This window comes from Ambystoma mexicanum, chromosome 2q, assembly GCF_040938575.1.
Source record: "Ambystoma mexicanum isolate Mex_15411 chromosome 2q, UKY_AmexF1_1, whole genome shotgun sequence".
Taxonomy (NCBI): Eukaryota; Metazoa; Chordata; class Amphibia; order Caudata; family Ambystomatidae; genus Ambystoma; species Ambystoma mexicanum.
In genome coordinates this window covers 1,018,390,980-1,018,403,232 of record NC_090924.1, presented here as the reverse complement: position 1 = coordinate 1,018,403,232, position 12,253 = coordinate 1,018,390,980, and the positions used below count along the sequence as shown (strand labels likewise).

The following is a 12,253-nucleotide window of genomic DNA, read 5'->3' as shown; positions in this document are numbered from 1 at the left end:
AAAGATGGATTTGCGTAGTCTGGTTATGTTTCCCACCCATTTAACGCCCATCTGTAAGTCAAATCTATAGGTTTTTCCTCCCATTGCCACCCATCTCCACCTTAAACACACACCCTTTTGCACCCTTTAGCTCAATTTGTTTTTACTTCCAAAATGGCGGTCGCCATGTGTTAATGTTACAGCTATTTTAATGTATTTTATATTAAAAATAACCAAGTTACTGTTAAATTACGTTTGGATTAAAATGTCTCTCAAAACGTCCATCGACTTTTTTGTGGGCGTCTAATATTTTCTGCTGCATTACCAGATTGGATTTACTTTTAATTTTTCCCTGCTCGGCTGGCCGTTTTGTTTCCATCTGTAGTGCCATCTGTGAGAGGCTTTTCTGGCTGGGATCGTCTTCCCTGCATGCTGGGTGCCTGAGGCCTGCCCTCCTCCCCGATAGGGTTGCCAGAGCAGGCCTGAGCTAGTCCCACTCTCACGCTGCTGCAGAAGCCAAAGGGCTCTTCCTCCGGGCTACAGAGCTGGTTCTTCCGTCAGAGATGCTTCTCGAGACCCAAGCCCTGCCATCAGAAAAGTGTAGGCGAGAGGCGATGAATGAGATATTTTAAACTTTTATGGTGTAGTTCAATTTCCTCTGGACGTCACTGCAGGAATGGGAGAAGTTACTAACCTCCTACACTGGGGGCACGGAATATGCATGCCTGCAGCGGTTTACAATTCAGTGCGACATCGCATAGCTCCCTGGGGTCTGACAACTCACCCAAATGTTTGAAGGTACCTTAACCAAATTCTGTAAACCTGCAATTGATAATGGAAGAGGGGGTTTGGAATGGTTGAGTATGCTAAACGTACGTTTATTTTCTGCAATGCTACATTTGCTATCACCTAAATGCTGCTTTGAGTATTTTCTTTTTCTTTAAATTAGTGTAGGCGTGGGCGGACCCACGAAGGCGCTTCCCCATCCAATTGGATGATGTGCACCTATCCACCATTCAACCCACGTAAAACTCACAATTCCTCCCACCGCCCTGTCTGCCTCACAAAATCCAACAACACACTACTCCTCCTCCTGCCACTCACCCCGTCACCTCCCAACAAAGCCTTCCCACTCAACTCAGCCACACCCTGCGCAGACAATCGAACCCTCATCAATTCTCTCTCTACAGCATGTCTCTCACACCTAAACAGAAAATGTTCCACAGTCTCAGACACTCCACACACCGCACAGTCCCTCGACTCTCGCTTCCCCACTCTAAACAGACAGTCATTCAGCCCCATATGCCCTATTCTCAATCGATTCAGCATCACCTCCTCCCCCCTCCTCCATTCTAGACTTCCCGGATCCACCTTTACTGACACTTTCTCACGAATACCAAACATCCACCTGCCTTTCACCCCACTCACCCACTTCTCCCGCCACTCATCCATGACCCGCCTCACCATCACTGCCTTCATCTCATCCACACTCAAAGGCAACCTTACATCAACCGCTTCCCTTCTCATACCCTCACCCGCCGCCAGATCCACTAACTCATTTCCCAGAATGCCGCTATGACTCGGGACCCACGCCAACTCCAGATCCATCCCCCCACGCACACACCGATCAATCTTTCTCCTGATATCCAAAATCACATCCTTCCTATCACCATCCCCTGCCACAATCGCCTGCAACCCACTCAATGAATCTGAAAATACCACTACTTTCTCAAACCCCAACTCGCATACCCCTTTGAGTACTGATTTCACACTAGTGCCTTACAGTTTCTCCACCTGTGAATTGACTATGCAGCTCAGTTGGTTTTCGAATTCTGGGACATGTCCCACATTTATAATAGGGGAACCAAACCACACGTCACAGAATGCATGGGGAAAACAGGCTTGAGTGAACTGTTGCCATTTTATATGAGGCTACTAAAAAAATCTCCAATTACGCAGTGAATTATGTTTTTGGGGTTATTTGAAAGTGTTGTTAGCACAGTGAAACACCTTCCCATCCAGTACAAGCACAGGGTGGTTTACGCAGCTGGTTCAAGGAAGCAGCGGTTTTATTGCAAGTAGCTAGTCTGTGCAGTGCTTCAACCCGCTGGGAGCCCCACTGCTGCCTGCTCCTCCCTATGAACCCAGGAGCTACCTCGGCGGGTTGGAAGCAGAATTGGGCATTCCTGCATGATGGCAGGTGCATTGCTGAATGTTCATCTTGAAACTTCAAAACAGCGCTACACTCGGCTACTGTGCACACTGTTCTGCACAGCCTGACAGCTCGAGACACTAGTGCATCAAGTACAAGTATACAATTTCCAATGTTTGTTCTGTGTGCGATTGGTACCAATGAAATTCAAATAATTGCACTCACTTTTCAAAACAGTCTATGGGTCTCAACTCTCACTTTCCTCTGGTTCCAACCGGCAATGGGTGACGTGAGATTCTGTTTAGATTGGGCTATTATGTAGCGCTAAGAGTACAGATAGGGAGGGAGGACATATGAGGGACACAATGTGTGTAGGTGTTGTTTGCCCACAGCCATGCTAATCCCTAGGGCCATTCCCACAGAGTTCTTAGCCCTCCTTGCTCAAAACATCTCATGGGAACACTTCCAGTCAAACGTTGCCCTCGAAGTGCATGGCAGTGTATTTTGAAAGCAGTCTTTTCGCAGTTCATGACTTCATTTGAGCTATAAATATGCTACTGAAATAATAAAAAGGTCTAATACATGCCTTCAGCCACTTGATTTATAAGCACTATACAGAGAGTTTACTCAGTGATGTAACTTTCATTGTGACTGTATGATATTCCAAACCTGTAACACCTATGTATGTATCCTACTAAATTTTTACTGTTTAGCTACACGCTCACAGTAACCTTGAGCTAAGCAATCTTCGTGTAACTAAGACACTCATGCAACAGCGCCTTGATGCCTGTGGGCTTAGTGCGCTTTACAAATTAAAAAAAACTTTTAAAAAACTGGTGTCCTTCACTGAATTCTTGTTAAAAACAAGAATTGGCAAAGCAAACATTTTTGGCTTGTGTGTAAGTATTAGGCATTTGACACCCAGGTACCAACAACATTTAGCACCTGTTAGCATCAATGGGCAGTTAATACTACTACAGCAGTGCCTGGCAAGTATCTTGCTCATGCCTACACAAAAGCCCAAACTGTTGGCATTGCCAATGCTTGTTCTTTATTCATGGGATGGATTCCTTTAGCTGTTCGGTTCCTTTAAAATGTTATAACAAATGATTGCGTTACCTCAACATTTGGGACAAGAGGTGCATCCTTCACCGGACAGTTGGCAGGACTGGATGATCTATGCGTGCTGCCAAAATAAGAATCTTTTAATAGGGACCCTTGATTGCAGCTAGTGAGCCAACGCTGTCTTGGAGGATGAAAAGTCAATTCGGATACAGTGCAATAAGTGTACGCAATGAGGCTAGTCGCATGAAAAATTCCAAGCCATCAGTAACAGTATCTTGAAGCCCTGAATGGTAAAACACACTGTTAAACCCTTCAAAGAGCAATTTCCAAACGCTTCTTCCAAATGTTGGTATTACGTCATTCAAATGCATATAGAAGTTGGGTCTTATGGTGTACGTGCAAACCTGAACCTCTACTAGGGCAATGTTGCCCATAATACCCAGAGTCTGGCAACACCAAATGTGGGTTGGTTTTCATTGGGAATCTGGTCTGCATAGGCGGCGATATAACTTTCCTGTGGCCGCAAATAATTAAAAATAAATTCACTCGATGGCGGCCAGAAGAGCTCACTTTGTCCTGGTGCCTTGGATTGAGATTCAAAGCAAACCAGAAGCCCTAGAGTAGCTGGAATCCTGTTTCACCGCCTTGAGCCATCTTCCAACTGCTTCGACCGTGTTCGGCTCCCTTGGTGCTAGCACAGGACGCATGGTGCTGCTTTTGGCACTCCATTAACTAACTTGGATTTGCATCTTGCACTGGAGAAGATCACTGCCATCTTGACTTGAATGCCAGCTCACCACTGTTGAAGCATCTGACTCACAGCATCAACCCAACCGAACCTCATTTCGACCGCTGACCTTACCCCCCTGGAAACCATGGTCTTGCAAGCAGACAGGACCCAGCAGAAGCATTGTATCAACCCAAATTGATTGCAAACTCTCATCATCTCGAGAGTCAACTCGTTCCATGCAGAGCCCCATCTGACAAGGACTCCTCGCTGCTGCATCAAAGCGATTCACCCAGTCTCGACACCAGCCCAACTGCAGGAAAGCACAAGGCTCAGCACTGAAATAAGGTTAAGAGGACATGTCCCCTGATCCATTTGTAGGACCAGAATGACGTTTAAGCTCTTACACTGCCTTTTCTTACAAGACACCTTCTTCAACATCGACCTTGTGCCATTGAGTGCTTGAACACACCTGCTCATCTACCCAGAGTGCCATTTCACAACTGCTCATTGAGGCTGCACTGGAACCAGGAGCTAAAGAAGTCTGCCACGACCACGGGTGCCACTGTTATGCGCCGTCTTCCCTGCCGCCTGCTGACACCACCCCGATTCCGTAGCTGGGCTGGGAAGACTCCCCACACTTGGAGAGGAAGAGGAGGATAAAATCCCCGGCCGGATGCTCTTGCGACATAGCCTGCTGCGACCAAGGGTGCTGCTGTTCTGCGGGGTCTTCTCTACCACCCACCGCCACCACACAGACTCTGTAGCCAGGCTGGGATGGCGCACACTTGGCGAGGAAAAGGATAAAATCCACAGAGCTTTGGCGTTGTTACAAAGACATAGTGGCATGGGTTTATGTACGTTCACAGAGCCCAGGTCTTGGAATCCCAAGCTGAAAGGCAGTGCTGGGGTGGGGAGTTAGACTAGCGGTGTCCCTCAAGCGGTCATGCCTTCCAAGCTCATGCTGTGGTGCTGTCCTAACGAGTATATACACTGTGGTTATAAAAGTGCTGCTGTTATAGTGGGCTAGTGATGTGCGGCCACATTATCCATAGCCCATGCTCTGGAGCGCTGAGTTGTCAGGCAGTGCTGGGGTTGGGAGGCAGACTAGTGGTGCCCTCAAGCTTTCGAGCATTCCCAGCACATGCCGTGGGGTTCTGTTTTTATGAACATACATTATAATTGCATTGTCAAGGGAAACTAAACTTTCCCTGATCTTTGGATATATTTTTACCTTTTTAGTTTTAGCTACTGGGTGGCGCTAAAGCTGAAACTATTGCATTGTAGTACAACTAGGCGGGAGATATGTGAGGAGTGAAACACAGCTTGTGGGTATTTGGTTATTTACCCGCCCGTGGTCATGCTAGCAATTATGGTAATTCCTTCCCATTACCTGCTGCTGCCCGCCCAAAATGCATCCTCCTGGGATGTCTTTGACCCAGCTTTATCTAGCACTAAAATCAAACGTTTTCGTTTAACTGCCTGACAGCATTCTTTCAAAGCAGTCTTCAGAGAAATAATGGCTTAATTGAATCAACACACGTGTTGCTGGTGTAATAATGCTCCACCAATTATGCCTCCAGCTCCAGCCACTTGATTTAGTAGCAGTGTCTTTGCACTGAAGTCCTGTCTTTTAAAAGCAAGCATTGGCCAAGCCAACCGATTTGGCATGTGTATAGATATTAGATGATAGGCATTGCCCAGTCACTGTTTTCATATGCCCTGGTACTCATGCGATTTGGCACATGTGCTGGTGTTTGCTATGGCACTGCCTAGCAAACACCAGCCTATGTCCACATAAATGCCAAAACTGTTGGCTTTGCTAATGCTTGTTCTGTGTAGCTTTTGTGTTCGTGCACTGAAACCATGCAAAATTATGAAAAGATAATTATTTTAGTTTACTTTTTTATCCCATGCTGCGCAGCCGGTGAGAGCCCCAATTGGGTTAATTGCCCTTGACCCTTGTTAACAGCCTTCACTCAAAACAGTTTACTTAAGTTCTGGGAAATGAAATGCTCCCTCAGTGTCCTCCGTCTTTACAGAACGTCAAGGCTAAATTAGCATGAGAAAGCCAGAGATGATAAAATAGTAAAGATGATTAGAATACTAGTTACCCTAGCTTATGTTGTTAAATTAATAAATTTGCAAGCCTGCAACATCCGTATCCTTTGTTAAACATTATAACAAAATCACTTACTTGTGAGCTTGTTGTGGCTGAGGACCAGCTGTGTTATGTTCGATAAAGTGACTGCAAAGGAAACAGAGAAAACGTTAGGATATGCACATTCTGCCAGCTCAGTACATTCTTGACGAAACACGGGCTTCTCTGTATACATCGGACCTATGCTCCAGCCCACCAACGATGAAATACGAAAAATATGCCCAGACTCACTACAGATAAACATTCCGGTCCCTCTGCTTGAGCGCAGCCTCATTTCTCTCCCACACATATTCTGGGGTCGGTTCATCTCATATACAAGCGCTGTCAACACACACTAATGCAGAGTTCAAGACAGACTCCACCTTGAAGCAGAACAGCCCATACCTCTACATCCTACTTCCTCGTCCCAGTACTAACTTGTGAGGAAACCTCAGCTCCCATTCAGGAACCCTTCTTCTCTTTCTATGACTTATAATGCATGATGTCCTGTCTTCTTCCACGGGTATGACTTCCTCTCTTTCCATCTGGTTTCAGTTAAAAAATGTCCTGCCTCGAGTACGGGATCTATTCTGTGGTTTGCTGTATCCTGCTTATTCTTTCTTCACCAGGGACAGGGGAGAGGAGGGTGGTGTCGGGAGGGGGGGGGGGGGGCAATGCAACGTTACCCACGGTCAGGACACCGCTGGTCTTTGATGAGTGGCGCACCAGTCTTCAGCAACGTTGTTTCACGTGGCAGCAGCTTGCCATGGGCAGTGGTATGGAGAAGTGGGAGGGGGTGCCTACAAGACAAATGTTGTGGTTGCCATACTGCAGTACTTATCACCCTAGCAACAAGCGCCTTGGGCAATGGCACCCTAAAAAGGTTGCGCTTTCCCTACTGATGACATGTGGGAACACACAGAGAAGCTGCATCACCTGTAACCGGAGTCATCCTTTAAATCCTATTCCCCCGAAAGGCACAAATAGATTAACTCTTAAGGGAATGGAGAGAATCATTGTAGACTACAGTTCCTAGGTTTTTGGGGAAACTTCATTCACTTAAAAGGAGAAGAAAGGTTCATGCCACAAATAATTCAAGTGGATACTATTCTCCCAAACCTGGCTGGAAAATCTTCCATGGAATAAGAATAACCCATTAAATACCTCAAATTTAGAAAGGTGGATTGGGCTTGAAAGAAGGCACATGGGTCGCCCATTTGGCTCTTAGAGACACCACATACTCATCATATGACAGACTGCACTTGGGGGTCTTAAAACACTCTCGAAGGCCCTGCATGAGAGGACCAACATTGTATCCAGCATACATTCATGACACAGATATACTACATGTCGGATGTGGCATACGATAGGATCAAAGCATCAGTAATGGTCCACTGCTGTCGTCACCTTCACCAGAAAGGCGGGATACAGATTCATGTAAATCCATTATGATGAAGAATCCTTTCGAAAGCCATATTTTGTTTTGAGGATTCCTTAGAGGAACCCTAGGTCCAATTTACCTCCAAGAGCAGCAGCAAGCATCAAATCTCTAGTTATGGCTCCCACGGGCGAGAGAGAGGTGGACAAAAAGGGAGTCATTGAAACAGATGTCCTTCATCCCCTGCCAAAATGAAGACACAAGATAGCATCCAGCTCACCTCCAATCCCCTGGGGGCCATTCATACTCCCATGCCCAGAGGGCTGGCCAAGAACTATTAAAAAAGAAGGAGCTAGAATCTCTGAGACTGCTTATCAACTTGACCATGTCTCAGCCCCCCCCCCACCCCCCATCACAGGATCTCCAGTATATCGAAAGGAAGGTTCTGGACAGAAACAGGAGAGTGACGGTCCCAGAGGACAGACCAACAACCCTAAAGGAGGTCTTCAAAGAGTAACTATCCAAGACAAGAGGATCTGCAAGGGACTTCATAGGGGGTTCAGGAATACATGGCTACATGTATATTTATGGTTCTTTGGCCTTGCCTCCAAATGAGACCACCGTTGCTACACCTTCACAGATTCTGCAGACAGGAATTCCAGGACTTCAAGACATTGATTCCAGTCACAATGACACTGTAGCTCGGTTTGCAATGGCCCAATACGATTTGTGATGATTCATGGGATCTCATCATTTCTCACCAGAGAGGAGCCCTCCCCTGTGAGGCTAAGGAGGTGAGCATGCTACGCAACAATCCCCCTAGGCGTGACAGATTGCAGGACCACACAGGGAGAGACTCCCGTCATAGGTACAAGGACTCCTGTTCCAACAGGCAATCCTCAAGGTCTTCCAAGAATCAACCCGAGAAGACTGTGTTATTGTAAAACGCCTTCCTTTCTTTATATAAAACATGACCATACCAACACAAGGTGAGTCATCTCCCAAAAAGTACTGAGAAGAGGTGGCCCCAAGGAAACATGAAGAATGTCTCATCAACACAAAAGAGAGACTCTGGCACCCCGCTGGGGAGGACCCAGCTAAAAGCCATAAAAAGCAAGAAGGTACTTACTGAAACGAGAACCTGGCATAAAGCCTGTGAAGTTCAAACCTTGGAGCGAGGAAGCGAGCAGAAGAAGCTGGTCCTCGTCCGTGAGGACGTTGTAGAAGGCTTGGAAGAACTCCCAGTAGTGGAGCGACGAACCGACCTAGGCAGAAGCTGGAACCAGGCGAACAGTAGCATGACCTCAGTGAGGTGTACCATGCGATCCTTCAACTATGCCGACACCGAAAATGTCTAGTAAGCCGTGGAGCCAACACGCTACTACAGGGAGCAGAGAGCTAGATGCTGAGAGCCATCCCAGAGAAGAAGCAAGACAAACACCCCGGGAAGAGCCGGTGAAGTGGTCCCATGATAAAGAAGGTAACGGGAGTCAAGGTAGGGGTTTGGGCAATACTTAGATGTACCTCGGGAGTAATCTCTCTTGTCACAGTAATTACCAAAAAGGCATTAAGGGTGAAGAACACCTCAGGAGTAATCTCCCTCGTCACAAAACCAACACCAAAATTACCAACAGTGGGGGAGGCATCCAGAGAAAGCTTCCTCCTCAGAATAATCAAAAGAAAGCAAGATCACCTTGGGAGAAATCTCCCTCGTCACAATAATCATAAGAGTCATTGACAGCCAAGGAAAAGTGGGATCTCTAATGATTGTGCGGTTCAGAATAGTGGAAGAAGTAAAGGATACTTCATGAGTAATCTCCCCTGTTTCTTTGCTCAAGGAGAAGACCAGGGAAGCCTGGGGCTGTACCTTGTATTGAAAAAGAAGAACTGTTGTACAATTGGACAAGCAAAGGAAAAGTCCCTGGGAGGAACTACAAGGGCTCTTGAAGGGCGTCACCAGAGAATATCCAAAAGCAGTCTTTCAGATGTATACAGGTTGTCCAGGAGCACCCAAGTTAGAATTCAGTTAGGTACGGCAAACCCTAGGGAGAGAAAGGCCCTTTTCTTTTTTTGTTAAATAAACACATACGTTGAAATGCCACCTCTTTTTCCGACGACTCCTGGCTTAGCACAGGTTAATCTCAGGGATCTGGAAGTTAAGAAGGTAGGGTTACTGCTTAGGGGTCTATCCCAAAAAGTTGCTTTTTTTCAATTCAGAACAACAAAAGGCCTTTAACCCTGAGAGCAAATGACAGACATTGGGTACATTTCCAGGGTTTGTATGCTAAGAAAGGATAGTCAATCTGGTGGCATAAAACCCTGGAACCACAGCTGAAGCCTATCCAAATCCGCAACACTCACAATCTTAAGCGTGAGGACCTTAAGCCCTCACTTCTCGCCTCACTCACTACCAACGCCCACTCTCAACTCCTCACTGCACATAACCTTGCCACTCAATAATACCAAGTGGGCCTGCTTCAAACCCTCGATCTTTACGCACCAATATAAACAAAGTCCCAAAACCACATAAACCTAACAGCACTTGGTTTTTGGACTAACCTGTTCACTTGGGCAGGAAAAAAAGATCACTTGAGCATCTATGTAAAAAGCTCCCTACCACACAGAACCGCCAATCACTTGCCTCAATATCCTGCTCCAACAGAAAAGCAGTCTTTGCCTGTAAATCCGATAGCTACAATGACATAATCGGTAACGCTAGTTCCAACAGTAGAGAACTATTTGTGATTCTTAGAGAACTGAAAACACCTATCCCCCCTGGTCGCCAATGGACGCATTTATGAAGACTGGTGCACTACAATCCAAGATGCCCTCACCCATAAAATCGAGTCATTACTCAGCAAGCTTAATACAAAAAAGCCCCTGCTTGCCAACAAATCGCGCATCCTTACCCCCGGTGTCCCGCACGTGGTGTCCCTACTTTTAACACCCCCCTCTTTACCTTCAGCCTTGTCACAGAAGAGAAAGTTTCTGCAACCATCAGAGCACTGAAACCCTTGATTCGCAAAGGTGACTCCTGCCCAGCATATATTGTAAAACTATGTGCCCCTACGCTGGTCCCCATTATCACAGAGTTTGCCAATACCTTTTTCTCTACCTGCATAGTCCCCACCAACATTAAATCTGCCTGGGTCACTCTTCTACTGAAAAAGCCCTCCCTGAATCCTACTGTCCCCACCAACTACCGACCCATTACCACAGTCCCCTTCTTACTTAAAATCCTGGACTGCCGAGGCCTATGACCAAGTCCAACAGTTCCTAGAACCAAACCATCTGCTTGGGAAAAGGCAATCTAGTGTTCGCCCGAGGCACAGTACAGAAAATGCATTAGACCTTAAAATACAAATGGACTCCAGCTGTGATGCCGGCAAGATAGTTATCCCCCTCTTGCTAGATCTCTCTGCGGCCTTTGACCTTGTCGACCATAATATACTTTGCCACCACCTCAGCCAGCACTTCCACTTCTCTCCAGGAAGCCACCCTTTGGATCTCCTCCTTTCTTAGTAACACCATGCGAGTATTCATTGGGGATTCAGCAGCGGATGCCATCCCGCACCTCTGGGTGTACCGCAAGACCTGTGACTCATGCCCACGCTGTCAATACCTAACCAAAACCCCTTTTCGACCTCCTAGATGCTAGGAAAATTAACTATACTAACTTTGCGATGATACGCAAAGTCTTATCCGCATCTCAAGCGATCACATCACTGACACCATCAAAATCAACTTTGTATACTGTGAGAAACCTGAAGGAGTATCCCAGCTCGTCCTCGGGGGATCTGTCATCCAGGTGGCCAAGACATGGCCATAGCTGTTGGATCCAGTTCATGGGGGTGGACCAATGAGGGAGGGTCACCTGGATGGAGAGCTCCTTGCGGAGTGGGAGTGGGACACTGACAGGTGAGGCGCGGTATCTCCCTTCTTTCAACACCTTTTCCCCATCTTACTAAGTAGGATATTCCAAAACACTGCACCCCCCACCCACCTTTTCCGACACAAACACTTACGCACAACACAAAAGACAATGGACTAACACCCGAGCCGTTTACCTGACATGCCCCAATACAAGGGTCAGGCAATTGACCAGAATCACACACACCCGATAGCCCTTTCCCTTCCCCACAGGGATAAAAGGTGGAGAACGAGAGCACAAGACAAGCAAGGAAGACCGCATGACGCGAGGGCTAACTCAGCACAGTAGCTCAAGAGGAGGTGAAAGACAGCGAATACCAAGAGGGTGGCAAGGAGAGAAGTGACTTTCTGATCAAAACCCGTGAAACATATGCAGACAGAAACATAAGATCGCGAACAAAGGCAAACGTGTGTTACAGCACATGTCAATGGTACAGGAGACCCTCCTCCGCTGATAAACAAGCTGGAGAGAGACGCTGATCTCCATGGTACCAGCCTTGACTTGAAGGAGAAGAAAGCCAAGCAGTTTATCACAGCCGGTGAGTTGAAGAAGAGTCAATAACAAACCGAACTATGTTGAAAGAAAAAGTAGCAAGCAGCTAAATTTGAACTTTGAAAGGTTTAAAAGGAACGATTGGGAAAGAGGGGGAAAACCCACAACAGAGGCGTCCGGCACCACGTGGGTGCTCAAGCGGGAAACTGTCCGATTACCCGATAAGAGACTACCGTAACCAGAAGGCCTTGGCAAGAGGCGAAGAGGTCAAAGTGGTCATACAGGGTCTTGTAAAATCCTCTATACCATCGAAAGTCTTTGACCGACTGATGATTGTGAAAGCTAAGGGAAATTAATCCTGCATGGTGAAAAGTAGTACATGAACAGTA

The 12,253-nt window shown here is 46.7% G+C and overlaps 1 protein-coding gene across 2 annotated transcripts in view; it reads right to left on the bottom strand.

Moving 5' to 3' along the window:
* The window catches only part of RSU1 (Ras suppressor protein 1), a 994,395-nt gene that overhangs the window by 918,485 nt on the left and 63,657 nt on the right, over nucleotides 1-12,253 (bottom strand). The window contains exons 1-2 of one of the 2 annotated variants that reach the window (XM_069648355.1): nucleotides 6,316-6,463; nucleotides 6,121-6,171 (exon numbers count right to left, since the gene is read on the bottom strand). In XM_069648355.1, coding sequence (XP_069504456.1) covers nucleotides 6,121-6,171; nucleotides 6,316-6,391 — 127 coding nt within the window. In that variant the 5' untranslated portion in view covers nucleotides 6,392-6,463. Of the gene's footprint in view, nucleotides 1-6,120; nucleotides 6,172-6,315; nucleotides 6,464-12,253 lie in introns of those variants that run through there. The other variant, XM_069648354.1, reaches the window with a different exon arrangement.